This window comes from Oncorhynchus mykiss, chromosome 11 (assembly GCF_013265735.2).
Source record: "Oncorhynchus mykiss isolate Arlee chromosome 11, USDA_OmykA_1.1, whole genome shotgun sequence".
Classification (NCBI taxonomy): domain Eukaryota; kingdom Metazoa; phylum Chordata; class Actinopteri; order Salmoniformes; family Salmonidae; genus Oncorhynchus; species Oncorhynchus mykiss.
In genome coordinates, this window is record NC_048575.1 from 26,684,114 (window position 1) to 26,700,526 (window position 16,413).

The following is a 16,413-nucleotide window of genomic DNA, read 5'->3' on the forward strand; positions in this document are numbered from 1 at the left end:
CTCTCCCTGAGAGGGACAGTTGTCCAGTCTCCATGCATGCTGCATCAAAGCCATTCCTGAAGCAAGACCGCTCATACATATTACATGGGATCAAATGAAACCCCATCTGCCCTGAGGATTACTGCCAACCTCTTCCAGTCCCTGTTCCATCCTTTCTCTGGGGCCACTCTCCTCTTTCTCTCTCTCTTCTCCCCTCTGTCTGCCTCGCTCTCTCTCTCTGTCTCGCTCTCTTCACCTCGCCTCTCTCTCTCTCTCTCTCTCTCTCTCCTCTCCCCTCTGTCTGCCTCGCTCTCTCTCTGTCTTGCTCTCTTCACCTCGCCTCTCTCTCTCTCTCTCTCTCTCTCTCTCTCTCTCTCTCTCTCTCCTCTCCCCTCTGTCTGCCTCGCTCTCTCTCTGTCTCGCTCTCTTCACCTCGCCCCTCTCTCTCTCTCTCCTCTCCCCTCTGTCTGCCTCGCTCTCTCTGTCTCGCTCTCTTCACCTCGCCCCTCTCTCTCTCTCTCTCTCTCTCTCTCTTTCTCTCTCTGTCTCTCTCCACCTGTCTTTCTCTCTGTCGTCTCTCTCCCTCCCTCCCCTCCCTGCTATGAGAACATGCTCTGGCGGGCCAGGCCTAAGTGGATTTACATATTGGATTTCAGGGCTGTAGCGAGCGCAGCCCTGTGTAAGCCATGGAGTCCCACCGGGGCTTTAGAAGGATGATAATGCTTGTTTTCACTGTTAATGCCACCACACACTCAAAAACACACACATACAGACACAGACGCAGACACACACACACACACACACACAAATACAGACACAGGTACGTGAGTGGTGGTGTGTAAGCTAAGCCCCAGGAGTACAGACAAATTCAGATAAATTCCAGCTAGAGCATTGACCCTGTCAATGACCCCTCCACCCTGAATCTGACAGAGGTTGATCACTAATATTTCATATAGCAGAGGGGAATTCTAAATTACACATGCACTCTCTCCTCTCCCCTTCTCTTTCAATCTCCCTCTCTCTCAATGTCCCTCTCTCTCCATCTCCCTGTCTCCCCATCTCCCTGTCTCTCCATCTCCCTCTCTCTCCATCTCCCTGTCTCTCCATCTCCCTGTCTCTCCATCTCCCTCTCTCTCCATCTCCCTGTCTCTCCATCTCCCTCTCTCTCCATCTCCCTCTCTCTCCATCTCCCTGTCTCTCCATCTCCCTGTCTCTCCATCTCCCTGTCTCTCCATCTCCCTCTCTCTCCATCTCCCTGTCTCTCCATCTCCCTCTCTCTCCATCTCCCTCTCTCCCCATCTCCCTGTCTCTCCATCTCCCTCTCTCTCCATCTCCCTGTCTCCCCATCTCCCTGTCTCTCCATCTCCCTCTTTCTCCATCTCCCTGTCTCTCCATCTCCCTCTCTCTCCATCCCCCTCCCTTCTTCCCTCCCTTCTTCCCTCCCTCCCTCTCACTGTCCTGGGAAAGCCCACTCATTACTCTGTCAGGGTAAACACATCCAGGCTGTGTGTTAGCGGAGCATGGATCAGAACTGCGGCCTTGCCCACATCCAACGAGGCCAGTGGGCCCTAATTATAGGCCAGGTTGGGGCCCAGCCTCCAGCCCAATTCTAAACCCATGCATCTGATCTCCAGTCTAAACACAAATCTAGCTTCTGTTCCAAATGGCACCCTATTCCCTAAGTAGTGCCCTGGTCAAAAGTAGTTCACAATTTAGTAGTTCACAAAGTAGTTCACAAATAGGGTGCCATTTGGGACACAAACCTAAAGCCTCAGCATCTACCGGCTCTATTCACACTAAAACTTCCTCTGTATCCTGATAAAAGGGGGCTGTTAATAGCTCAGGGATTGAATCCACTGGCATGGCCTGCCTTGTATGTGTTTGTATATGTTTGCGTGTGTGGTGTATGTGCGTGGTGTACTGTATGCGTAGTGTATGTGGTGTACTGTATGTGTGTTGTGTACTCTATGTGCGTGGTGTATGTGCGTGGTGTACTGTATGCATGGTGTACTGTATGCGTGGTGTATGTGGTGTACTGCATGTGTGTTGTGTACTGTATGTGTGTTGTGTACTGTATGTGCGTGGTGTACTGTATGTGTGTGGTCTATGTGCGTAGTGTATGTGGTGTACTGTATGTGCGTAGTGTATGTGGTGTACTGTATGTGCGTGGTGTATGTGGTGTACTGTATGTGCGTAGTGTATGTGGTGTACTCTATGTGCGTGGTGTATGTGGTGTACTCTATGTGCGTGGTGTATGTGGTGTACTCTATGTGCGTAGTGTATGTGGTGTACTCTATGTGCGTGGTGTATGTGGTGTACTCTATGTGCGTGGTGTATGTGGTGTACTCTATGTGCGTAGTGTATGTGGTGTACTCTATGTGCGTGGTGTATGTGGTGTACTCTATGTGCGTAGTGTATGTGGTGTACTCTATGTGCGTGGTGTATGTGGTGTACTCTATGTGCGTGGTGTATGTGGTGTACTGTATGTGCGTAGTGTATGTGGTGTACTGTATGTGCGTGGTGTCTGTGCGTGGTGTACTGTATGTGCGTGGTGTATGTGTGTAGTGTATGTGTGTGGTGTATGTGTGTAGTGTATGTGGGTAGTGTATGTGCGTGGTGTAGTGTATGTGTGTGGTGTATGTGCGTAGTGTATGTGCATGGTGTATGTGCATGGTGTATGTGTGTGGTGTATGCGTGTAGTGTATGTCCATGGTGTATGTGTGTGGTGTATGTGTGTAGTGTATGTGTGTTGTGTATGCGTGGAGTATATGTGTGGTGTATGTGTGTAGTGTATGTGCGTAGTGTATGTGTGTAGTGTATGTGTGTAGTGTATGTGTGTGGTGTATGTGTATAGTGTATGTGCGTAGTGTATGTGTGTAGTGTATGTGTAGTGTATGTGTGTAGTGTATGTGCGTAGTGTATGTGTGTGGTGTATGTGTGTAGTGTATGTGTGTGGTGTATGTGCGTAGTGTATGTGTGTGGTATGTGATACCGCAAACCCTACAAAGGAGCAGATGAACGCAAGATTAACATGAACTTTCTCTCTCTCTCCCCCTCTCTCTTCCCCTCTCTCTCCCTCTCTCCTCCGCAGCTCCCACAATCCCCCCCACCACGTCCGCCCCCACCACCGCCCCATCAGACGACTGTGATGATGACCAGGCCAGCTGCCACAGTGGAACAGGTGATGACTACGAAGTGACAGGTGCTAACATCACTCTCATGAGACTGCTACCTCCCCTACTCCTCTACCCCTACTCTCACTTTATACTAAGCCCACATTCCTACATAAACACACACACACACCTAATCACCTGCACCTGCACCTGCAACCCCATCTTTACCCCTTTACAACCTAATGAGAAACTTTATCTCATGCACCTCAGAGCTTGTCTTCCACCCTCAACCGAACGTCCTGCCCTCGCACCTGTCTTCCTCTCCTCCTCCCATCCCCCACCCAGCTGTGTTTCCCTCTCACCTGCACCTGTCTTCCTCTCCTCCTCCTCCCATCCCCCACCCAGCTGTGTTTCCCTCTCACCTGACCTGTCTGCCTCTCCTCCTCCTCCCATCCCCCACCCAGCTGTGTTTCCCTCTCACCTGCACCTGTCTTCCTCTCCTATCCTCCTCCTCCCATCCCCCACCCAGCTGTGTTTCCCTCTCACCTGCACCTGTCTTCCTCTCCTCCTCCTCCCATCCCCCACCCAGTTGTGTTTCCCTCTCACCTGCACCTGTCTTCCTCTCCTCTCCTCCTCCTCCCATCTCCCACCCAGCTGTGTTTCCCTCTCACCTGCACCTGTCTTCCTCTCCTCCTCCTCCCATCCCCCACCCAGCTGTGTTTCCCTCTCACCTGCACCTGTCTTCCTCTCCTCCTCCTCCCATCCCCCACCAGCTGTGTTTCCCTCTCACCTGCACCTGTCTGCCTCTCCTCCTCCTCCCATCCCCCACCCAGCTGTGTTTCCCTCTCACCTGCATCTGTCTGCCTCTCCTACTCCTCCCATCCCCCACCCAGCTGTGTTTCCCTCTCAGCCTTTTATCTCTCAGCAGCCTTGGTCTCTTTCTAGCCTGGCCTCTTTCTCCACTAACCTGATAATAACCTGCCTTACTGCTCCTGACTTCCACCTTTCTATGCGTTGCTGTTCCCTATGGATATGTCCTGACCGGCACCCTGTTCCTTTTATAGTGTACAACTTTTCCCCAGGGCCCATAGGGCTTTGGTCAGCAGCAGTGCACATGGTCATGCTCTTTGGCTATTCCTCTCTCCTAGCCCCATTTCAGCACAGCAGTCTCCAGTGGTCAGTGATGTGCGTGGCACTCTCAGTCACTCTGGTTCGCTCCCTCCTGGCCCTACATATAGTGAAAGAGGGAGTGTGGACGTGTTTGGTAGGAGTAAAGAGACATAGAAGAAGGGGGCATCCGTTTGGCACCAGAATAATGTGTTACGGCTAGGCTAACTATGCTATGTTTAATGTGTTACGGCTAGGCTAACTATGCTATGTTTAATGTGTTACAGCTAGGCTAACTATGCTATGTTTTACGGCTAGGCTAACTATGCTATGTTTTATGTTTTACAGCTAGGCTAACTATGCTACACTGTTATGTGTTACGGCTAGGCTAACTATGCTATGTTTTATGTTTTACAGCTAGGCTAACTATGCTACACTGTTATGTGTTACGGCTAGGCTAGTCTCTCTAGACAGACGGGTCGCCTCCCACAATGTAACCAATGTTCCTAGTGCGGTTGCCCTATGTCTGGGATTTCCCAGGCTACGGCTAGGCTAACTGTGCTAACACTGTGTTGTTCTGACAGGTGGAACCACAATGCCAGAGGCTATGACAGATGTGGACACCATCCCAGGTTAGGACCCATTGTATTATCAATGTACTGTATACAAGACGTGTGTCTGTGTGACTGTATGCGTGTGTGAGGGGCTTAGAACCCATGTGTGTGAGGTTCATTCGTTGTGTGGGTGGAAATCGTTTTTTTTTCCCAGTAGTAGACTATCTGTCCTCTGCTATTCATCAGATGTGAACTGTGGGGCTGCTCATCTTACAGAGAGCTTGTCACTATCCCTGATCCAATCCTCCGTAGAATGGAAAAACCAAAAACCTCTTAATTGGGAACAGGATTTCTTCAGAAAAAAATGTGTCTGTGCGCCTGAAATGTGGTTCCACATGGGAATTCCATCCTTTGTGTTTAATGGGTAAATATATTCTGCTGCCTGCAGAAACTAGTTAAAACCCAGAGATTATTAAAGGGAATATTGGCTCACATTTTTTATTCTTTGGAGAGCTGGGGCCTTAGCGCTTGCACAGACACCGATATACAGCCTTTCAGAGGCAGAGCTGACATCCTTAACATATCTCCCTTGTGCTGCTTCTTTGGAAGTCTCTTTCTTTATCCAATTTGATAACAAAACGAAGCTCCCCATTGCCCCACTCTTACATACATACTGTACTCTCAGAAGGCCTTTCAGCTCTGTGTGTGTGTGTGGGGGGGGGCTCATTATAAAGTCATCTCCCTCAGTAGGCTGCTGTGAACACACACACACATACTTGCTTTCTCTCTCTCTCTCTCTCTCCATCTCTCTCCATCTCTCTCTCTCTCTCTCTCCCTCTCTCCCTCTCTCTCTCTCTCTCTCTCTCTCTCTCTCTCTCTCTCTCTCTCTCTCTCTCTCTCTCCATCTCTCTCCATCTCTCTCTCTCTCTCTCTCCCTCTCTCCCTCTCTCTCTCTCTCTCTCTCTCTCTCTCTCTCTCTCTCTCTCTCTCTCTCTCTCCATCTCTCTCCATCTCTCTCTCTCTCTCCCTCTCTCTCTCTCTCTCTCTCTCTCTCTCTCTCTCTCTCCATCTCTCTCCATCTCTCTCTCTCTCTCTCTCTCTCTCTCTCTCTCCCTCTCTCTCCATCTCTCTCTCTCTCTCTCTCTCCATCTCTCTCTCTCTCTCTCTCTCCCTCTCTCTCCATCTCTCTCTCTCTCTCTCTCTCTCTCTCCATCTCTCTCCATCTCTCTCTCTCTCTCTCTCCCTCTCTCTCTCTCCCTCTCTCTCTCTCTCTCTCTCTCTCTCTCTCTCTCTCTCTCTCTCTCTCTCTCTCTCTCTCCATCTCTCTCCATCTCTCTCCTGCTATCTTATTGTCATTGTACATATTTTTTTATGAGCCCATATCCTGTTCATGCGCTCTGTTTAATAAAGGAGAACATTAACTGGATTTATTCAACATCTCCGTGCAAAGTCCCACCCCCCATCCACCCTATTCTGGCAGGATTTACCCTCCTCTCATTGTCTCTCCCTCTCGCTGTGTCTCCTAGGTTTTTTTATGAAGCTCAAGAGCCCTTTCTTCTGATATTTGAGTTTCACAGTTCTCTGCTTCCCTCTAGTGATTTACCCAAATAAATCATCTCCACAACATTCGCTGTTTCTAATCTAGTGAGCCCTCAGGTTATCACAAATCCCCTCTGAGTCATGATTATACAATGGTCTATTTCAACCAGTTTGTGGTCTGGCCTACTACACAATCTAGAAGGTTTATGTGTGTCTCTATGTGCCAGACTGACCTGTGATCTGTCCCCTGCTCTGCAGCGTTCCTGTGGTTTGCCTGTGATTTTGGCTGGGCCAACGACCCCTCGTTCTGCGGTTGGACCTCAGAGGACAGCGGCTTCAGATGGCAGATACAGTCCAGTGGCACGCCCACGCTCAACACTGGACCCAACATGGACCACACAGGTACAGACACATCAACACTGGACCCAACATGGACCACACAGGTACAGACACACAGACACATCAACACTGGACCCAACATGGACCACACAGGCACAGACACACAGACACATCAACACTGGACCCAACATGGACCACACAGGTACAGACACACAGACACATCAACACTGGATCCAACATGGACCACACAGGTACAGACACACAGACACATCAACACTGGATCCAACATGGACCACACAGGTACAGACACATCAACACTGGACCCAACATGGACCACACAGGCACAGACACACAGACACATCAACACTGGACCCAACATGGACCACACAGGTACAGACACACAGACACATCAACACTGGACCCAACATGGACCACACAGGTACAGACACACAGACACATCAACACTGGACCCAACATGGACCACACAGGTACAGACACACAGACACATCAACACTGGACCCAACATGGACCACACAGGCACAGACACACAGACACATCAACACTGGACCCAACATGGACCACACAGGTACAGACACATCAACACTGGACCCAACATGGACCACACAGGTACAGACACACAGACACATCAACACTGGACCCAACATGGACCACACAGGCACAGACACACAGACACATCAACACTGGAACCAACATGGACCACACAGGTACAGACACACAGACACATCAACACTGGACCCAACATGGACCACACAGGTACAGACACACAGACACATCAACACTGGACCCAACATGGACCACACAGGTACAGACACACAGACACATCAACACTGGACCCAACATGGACCACACAGGCACAGACACACAGACACATCAACACTGGACCCAACATGGACCACACAGGTACAGACACACAGACACATCAACACTGGACCCAACATGGACCACACAGGCACAGACACACAGACACATCAACACTGGACCCAACATGGACCACACAGGTACAGACACACAGACACATCAACACTGGATCCAACATGGACCACACAGGCACAGACACACAGACACATCAACACTGGAACCAACATGGACCACACAGGTACAGACACATCAACACTGGACCCAACATGGACCACACAGGTACAGACACATCAACACTGGACCCAACATGGACCACACAGGTACAGACACACAGACACATCAACACTGGACCCAACATGGACCACACAGGTACAGACACACAGACACATCAACACTGGACCACACAGGTACAGACACACAGACACATCAACACTGGACCCAACATGGACCACACAGGCACAGACACACAGACACATCAACACTGGAACCAACATGGACCACACAGGTACAGACACATCAACACTGGACCCAACATGGACCACACAGGCACAGACACACAGACACATCAACACTGGACCCAACATGGACCACACAGGTACAGACACATCAACACTGGACCCAACATGGACCACACAGGTACAGACACATCAACACTGGACCCAACATGGACCACACAGGTACAGACACACAGACACATCAACACTGGACCTCACAGGCACAGACACACAGACACATCAACACTGGACTCAACATGGACCACACAGGTACAGACACACAGACACATCAACACTGGACCTCACAGGCACAGACACACAGACACATCAACACTGGACCCAACATGGACCACACAGGCACAGACACACAGACACATCAACACTGGACCCAACATGGACCACACAGGTACAGACACACAGACACATCAACACTGGACCCAACATGGACCACACAGGCACAGACACACAGACACATCAACACTGGACCCAACATGGACCACACAGGTACAGACACACAGACACATCAACACTGGATCCAACATGGACCACACAGGCACAGACACACAGACACATCAACACTGGAACCAACATGGACCACACAGGTACAGACACATCAACACTGGACCCAACATGGACCACACAGGTACAGACACATCAACACTGGACCCAACATGGACCACACAGGTACAGACACACAGACACATCAACACTGGACCCAACATGGACCACACAGGTACAGACACACAGACACATCAACACTGGACCACACAGGTACAGACACACAGACACATCAACACTGGACCCAACATGGACCACACAGGCACAGACACACAGACACATCAACACTGGAACCAACATGGACCACACAGGTACAGACACATCAACACTGGACCCAACATGGACCACACAGGCACAGACACACAGACACATCAACACTGGACCCAACATGGACCACACAGGTACAGACACATCAACACTGGACCCAACATGGACCACACAGGTACAGACACATCAACACTGGACCCAACATGGACCACACAGGTACAGACACACAGACACATCAACACTGGACCTCACAGGCACAGACACACAGACACATCAACACTGGACTCAACATGGACCACACAGGTACAGACACACAGACACATCAACACTGGACCCAACATGGACCACACAGGTACAGACACACAGACACATCAACACTGGACCCAACATGGACCACACAGGTACAGACACACAGACACATCAACACTGGACCCAACATGGACCACACAGGCACAGACACACAGACACATCAACACTGGACCCAACATGGACCACACAGGTACAGACACATCAACACTGGACCCAACATGGACCACACAGGTACAGACACACAGACACATCAACACTGGACCCAACATGGACCACACAGGCACAGACACACAGACACATCAACACTGGACCCAACATGGACCACACAGGTACAGACACACAGACACATCAACACTGGACCCAACATGGACCACACAGGCACAGACACACAGACACATCAACACTGGACCCAACATGGACCACACAGGTACAGACACACAGACACATCAACACTGGATCCAACATGGACCACACAGGCACAGACACACAGACACATCAACACTGGAACCAACATGGACCACACAGGTACAGACACATCAACACTGGACCCAACATGGACCACACAGGTACAGACACATCAACACTGGACCCAACATGGACCACACAGGTACAGACACACAGACACATCAACACTGGACCCAACATGGACCACACAGGTACAGACACACAGACACATCAACACTGGACCACACAGGTACAGACACACAGACACATCAACACTGGACCCAACATGGACCACACAGGCACAGACACACAGACACATCAACACTGGAACCAACATGGACCACACAGGTACAGACACATCAACACTGGACCCAACATGGACCACACAGGCACAGACACACAGACACATCAACACTGGACCCAACATGGACCACACAGGTACAGACACATCAACACTGGACCCAACATGGACCACACAGGTACAGACACATCAACACTGGACCCAACATGGACCACACAGGTACAGACACACAGACACATCAACACTGGACCTCACAGGCACAGACACACAGACACATCAACACTGGACTCAACATGGACCACACAGGTACAGACACACAGACACATCAACACTGGACCTCACAGGCACAGACACACAGACACATCAACACTGGACTCAACATGGACCACACAGGTACAGACACACAGACACATCAACACTGGACCTCACAGGCACAGACACACAGACACATCAACACTGGACTCAACATGGACCACACAGGCACAGACACACAGACACATCAACACTGGACTCAACATGGACCACACAGGTAGAGACACACAGACACACCAACAACAACAACGTAAGCTAATGATAACTGTGTAAGTCATTTATATCCAGTTGACCTAGTCTTCTGACACATTGTATCACACACAATCTATTTTTCTGAGTCCTTCAAGACAAAGCTGGTCACACGTATTCTAACTGTCAAGGTTTGCCACTAGGTGATTTGTTTTCCCACCACTGCCCTTTAGCTGAAGAGTGATGACATCACATATTCCTTTTCTCATTGGCCCTTTCCCCTTGTCATGTCCCATCCAGGTGGTTCTGGTAATTTCATCTACACACTAGCGACGGGCGCCCAGGAAACGGAGGTTGCTAGGCTGGTCAGTCCGGTGGTGACAGTCGGTCAGTCTGACCTGTGCGTCTCGTTCTGGTACCACATGTTTGGCTCGCACATCGGCACGCTACACATCAAACAGAGGAAGGAGACGGTGGATGGCATGGCCGACATACTTCTGTGGACCGTCAGCGGTCACCAGGGCAACCGCTGGAGAGAGGGACGCGTGCTGGTGCCGCACTCCAGTAAACCCTATCAGGTATGGAGAGAGAGTCTCTGATCTATAGGATTGGACAGATCAATGTAGTATGTCTCATATACATTACAACTACATTATATATACAAAAGTATGTGAACAACCCTTTCAAATCAGTACTTTTTCAGCCCCACTCGTTGCTGACAGCTGTATAAAATCAAGCACACAGCCATGCAATCACCACATTGGCAGTAGAATGGCCTTACTGAAGAGCTCAGTGATTTTCAATGTGGCACCGTCATAGGATGCCACTTTCCAACAAGTCAGTTGGTCAAAATTATGCCCTTCTAGAGCTGCCCCGGTCAACTGTAAGTGCTGTTATTGTGAAGTGGAAACATCTAGAAGCAAAAACTGCTCAACCACGAAGTGGTAGGCCACACAAGCTCACAGAACGGGAATGCTGAAGCACGTAGTGCATAAAAATCATCTGTCCTCGGTTACAACACTCACTACGAGTTCCAAATTGCCTCTGGAAGTAATGTTAGCACAAGAACTGTTCGGCAGGAGTTTCATTAAATGTGTTTCCATGACCGAGCAGAAGCACACAAGCCGAAGATCACCATGCACAATGCCAAGTGTTGGCTGGAGTGATGTAAAGCTCGCTGTCATTGGACTCTAGAGCAGTGGAAACGCGTTCTCTGTAGTGATGAATCACCCTTCACCATCTGGCAGTCCGACGGACGAATCTGGGTTTGGCGGATGCCAGGAAAACGCTACCTGCCCTAGTGCATAGTTCCAACTGTAAAGTTTGGTGGAGGAGGAATAATGGTCTGGGGCTATTTTTCATGGTTCGGGCTAGGCCCCATAGTTCCAGTGAAGGGAAATCTTAATGCCACAGCATACAATGACGATTCAGAGTGAAGGCTGTTACAGCAGCAAAGAGGGGACCAACTCCATATTAATGCCCATTATTTTTGGAATGAGATGTTTGACTTTTGACCATGTAATGTACGTTTGATATGTATAAATTCAACACTGTTTTAGTTGCAGGGCACGTTTAGTTTGATTAGTGCTACTTAGTGATTAGCGAGGTGATTTACATTGGGAAATGAGTTGCTGAGAGGTTGTTGTAAAGTTGTCAAACGGTTGTTCTCTCTTTCTTCCAGGTGGTGATTGAAGGGTTGGTGGAGAGGAAGAGCTGGGGTGATATCGCTGTGGACGATATCAAGATCCTTGACAATCTGAACATGGCTGACTGCAAGGGTGTGTGTTTCTTTGCTACATTGATCGTTCAAGCCGGATTTGAGCCAGTGACCTAAGAACACCTGTCTCTACAGGCCTCTACATTTAGGGCCGGTTTCCCAGACACAGATGAAACATAGTCCTGGACTAAAAAGCAGACTCTCCTTTGAAGGTGCTTTTTTGTTGTTGTGCAGGACTATGTTTAATCTGTGTCCCGGAAACCGGCCATCTATATCATGTTAAGTTGGGGTGGCAGGGTCGCCTAGTGGTTAGACCGTTGGACTAGTAACCGGAAGGTTGCAAGTTCAAACCCCTGAGCTGACAAGTCTGTCTGCCCCTGAACAGGCAGTTAACCCACTAGGCCGTCATTGAAAATAAGAATTTATTCTTAACTGACTTGCCTAGTTAAATAAAGAGAGAAATGATTATTCTACTGTTGTGCTGGAGGGAAGGACTTTTCTAACTGTCTCTCTGTCTTACTCAACAGATCCTGATGTTCCTACAGAGCCCATGCTGCCTGAAGACAGATTCAATGAAATCCGTAAGTCCACCCTATTACATATTGATACAAAGCGTTTACGAGATTACCACAGATTTCACTGCTCAACCTCTTCTTCACTCTCTCTTATCTGTTACACACAGCATAGGGATTTAGTGTTGAAAAATAAGCACAAAAAAAAAAGCTTTGTCCAAACATGTGCAACAGCTATCTACAAATATGAGATGAATGTTGTCCTCTTCTGCTCATTCTCTCCTGCAGTTGTGGACATCACAGACTTCCCTGAGATCGTGGAGAACAATGAGATCCTGAACGGTGTCAGTGGCGGGGCAGGTAACATGCTCAAGACACTGGACCCTATCCTCATCACCATCATCGCTATGAGCGCCCTAGGGGTCTTCCTGGGGGCCATCTGTGGGGTCGTCCTCTACTGTGCCTGCTCACATGGCCACATGTCTGACAGGAACTTATCCGCTCTGGAGAACTATAACTTTGAGCTGGTGGATGGAGTCAAGCTAAAGAAGGACAAACTCAATTCACAGAACTCATACACAGAGGCGTGAATAGAGAGGGGGAAGTGAGACGTGCGTGTGGGGAGTGCACAAGCCTGTAGGCATAGCCAAGACTCAATAAGTTGCCGGGCCTAAAGGGACTGCCGGAAGCCTCTCATTGGAGGAGGCCCAGGTTCAGGAACCAATGGGAGGTTGTGACTGATCCATTGCTTTTCTCAGGAGCTGCAGTAACAGAAACCTACCAGTAGGGGACACTGTGTACAAAATTAAATACAGGAGAAAAAAACTGTACAGATGATGAGATGATTATTTTAATTTTTCTATTTGATTTTCATTCATTTTTACAATCGGATGCTGGTGTTGAGACCAATTTAATGATTATAATGTTTAAAGTATTTATCATTTTCTGGGAGGAAGAAACCATTTTGTTATTATTATTTTAAATCAAAGTTGTTATTTTTGTGTTGAAAGAGAAGTATCAAAATCCAAAATGAACCATAACTGACAATGTTGTTGGTACTACTGCCACATGGGGGGATAGAAGCAGGGCGTTCCCCCCCTCTTATGACCCCTGCCCTCTGCCTCTGTCTACAGGTGCGGATCAGAGGTTAAGGGTAACGGTCACGCCCCTTGGCAGTAGATGGTTCTGACAGTGCCTTTAATACATCTTAGTTGGCGTTTTTTCCTCCATTAAGTTCTGACAACGTTATGATAATGATCTGAAAACTAAAGCAGGGGCTTTAAAATAGCTAATAATCAAGTCTGCAAAACATGATCCAATCCAATCCCTCCATGGCGCTTTTCTCCCTCTGTCCCAGACACACATAATATTGTATATAAGTTTTAATATATTTTAATGCCCTTTTTTAAGAAAGTAAAAGGTAAAAAAACAACAAAAAGCTGCGGTATCCCTTTTTTCAATGGGTTGTGTTGTAAATACAATCATGTGACTGTTGTCGTGAAGAGTGAAGTGCTGTGGTTGTATTGTTTCATTTCGTTGCTCTCCCGGAAGAGAGAGCAGACTCTGTGTGTGCTGTGTGAAGATAGACTGCTGTTAGGACAGTTCAGTGCACGTTCAAAGAAGACTTGCTCGTTCAACCTGACTGAGCAGCCAATGTCATCTCCGTTCCCTAGATGCAGTCCACTTCATGACACCGCGGAGGGGACAACGAAGAAGTTATCATAAACACAAATCAAAAAAGACAAAACAGTTGTATTCATGTTATTAACTTCAACACACTAATTAACATATGGCAGCCACACACCCCTATCCTCCTCCCCTCACACAGGGTCTGTCCTCTTCTCTCATATCAACAGCAGCAGTGGAGGAAGATATATGGAATGTCTGTCTGCCAGCATACCAAAAAAAACAACCATTGCTTTTGCTTTGCTTTAGCTATATGAGTTGACCAGTGGAGTTGACCACCTCTAGTTCCATAGGTAGCAGGTAGTCTAGCGGGTTAGAGAGTTGGGACAGTAACCAAAAGGTTGCTTGTTTGAATCCCTGAGCTGGCAAGGTGGTGAAATCTGCCTTTCTGCCCTTGAGCAAGGCGGTTTACCCCCCCCCAAAACAACTGTGTGCCGTGGATGTTGATTAAGGCAGCCCCCTTCAGAGGGCTGTAATGCGCAAGACACATTTTGGTGGAATGCATTCAGTTGTGCAACGGACTAGGTATCTCCTTTCCCAGGCATCTGTGGATTGTCCTACAAAAAAAAACATTGCAACTTAGAATGCACTTTGTCATTCAACGTCTAAATCCTCTCTAGAGTGATTTAGGCTGATGGGGGCTTACTGAAGAAAGGCTTTCACAACTGGCTTTCATGTTCACACAACAGGTTAGATTTTCATAATCATGATCATAGGTTTGTATTGTGTTGTCACATATTGGACACACTACGGCCTAGGTTTACGTCTATAAAACGTGTAGCAGCCAAATGTTGCGATGTCAGGGCGGATGTCATAAGGGAAGGACGCTGGTACAGAGCTAAGCGGTCGAGTGATGTCATCATGCATGGCGAATCAGGTCACTCGCCCTGTTGTCTTTACCAAAGGATGATTGGATACCTCTTCTACTTGGGGAGGGGTTTGTGATCAGCACACTACTACTGGACGGTCCGCAGCCTTTTAACCACATCCACACCTTTTTCAATGAACGTTCACAGGAAATTGACCTCTTGCGTTGCACTGACTGGAATGGACTCCCGGGCAATTTCAAAAAGAGGAAGGTGGGTTGACTATAGAAACTGCAGTGTTTGATGGTTCATTTTTATACATGTTTTTCAGCTGAAGTTGCATATCTTGCGTCAATGTAAACTCTGAAATCTCTTGAGACCTACCGATGGATCTAGCAATGCTCCAAAAGAGTTTTGGATGGGGAAGTAAAGGTCTAAGGAGGACTTGACCATTGGAAAGGCCCATTGGATTTTCTACACCACAACAATCAGAGACATAATGATGTTGAACAGGAGGACATCTGCTATATCTGTGTACTATGTCGTGTGCCGTGGTGAACACATGCTCAGCTTGGCTTTTGTTCATTTCAGGTTTGATGTCCCACTTTGCAATGCTTACTGTTTTGTGCATTCAGCTTTGAGGACAGTATCCACAGTCTGGTAACTAGAGAAAAGGATACTGTAGGGTGGAAACTAAAAAGAAACAATGTTGCACTGATAAATATATTTAAGAAGTTTGTGTTTATAGCATTAATTTGTAAAGAAAATCTAAAACTGAAAAAAACTGTGTTCATTTTCTTCTTTTTTTATAGTTTCAGATTGTGATATAATTCAGAAATGTACAAATTGAGATGTTTTCATTATTGAAAAAGGTATACAAAATTCCTATAGTTATGTCCCCATTTACCTGGATTATTAGAGCTTCGTTTTGTACTGTCATTCAAATTTTGTGCACATTTTTTTTACCAAAAAAAAAAAAAAAACTTTTATTTTCAATACTGCTTCTGTAATTTGCTGTTGTAGGAAAAGATTAATAAACAGCAAGCCTTAAAAAAAAACTGGGCGGAACATTTGTATTGTTCTGGTTGTGGTTGGTAGGACTGTATTTGGAGGTCAACATGCTGGTCGTGTGGGCTACTGCAGCGATGTTTTGATAACACAGGAGGATATAGAGGCACAGTTAAAGGGCCAATTCCCAGTTTATATGGTAGGAAGGAAAGGGATGATATCAAATCACACTTTATTTGTCACATGCCCCTAATACAAGTGTAGACTTTACTGTGAAATGCTTACTTACAAGCCCTTAGC

General features: G+C 47.8%; 1 protein-coding gene across 4 annotated transcripts in view; it reads left to right on the forward strand.

Moving 5' to 3' along the window:
* The window catches only part of LOC110536591 (neuropilin-1a), an 82,129-nt gene extending 65,966 nt beyond the window's left edge, over positions 1-16,163 (forward strand). For 3 of the 4 annotated variants that reach the window (XM_036935242.1, XM_036935241.1, XM_036935243.1), the window contains 7 exons: positions 3,071-3,181; positions 4,784-4,831; positions 6,551-6,694; positions 10,685-10,962; positions 12,066-12,162; positions 12,629-12,682; positions 12,902-16,163. In XM_036935242.1, the coding sequence (XP_036791137.1) occupies positions 3,071-3,181; positions 4,784-4,831; positions 6,551-6,694; positions 10,685-10,962; positions 12,066-12,162; positions 12,629-12,682; positions 12,902-13,203 (1,034 nt within the window). In that variant the 3' untranslated portion in view covers positions 13,204-16,163. The remainder of the gene's footprint in view (positions 1-3,070; positions 3,182-4,783; positions 4,832-6,550; positions 6,695-10,684; positions 10,963-12,065; positions 12,163-12,628; positions 12,683-12,901) is intronic. The other variant, XM_036935244.1, reaches the window with a different exon arrangement.
* The last annotated feature ends 250 nt before the right edge of the window (positions 16,164-16,413 follow it).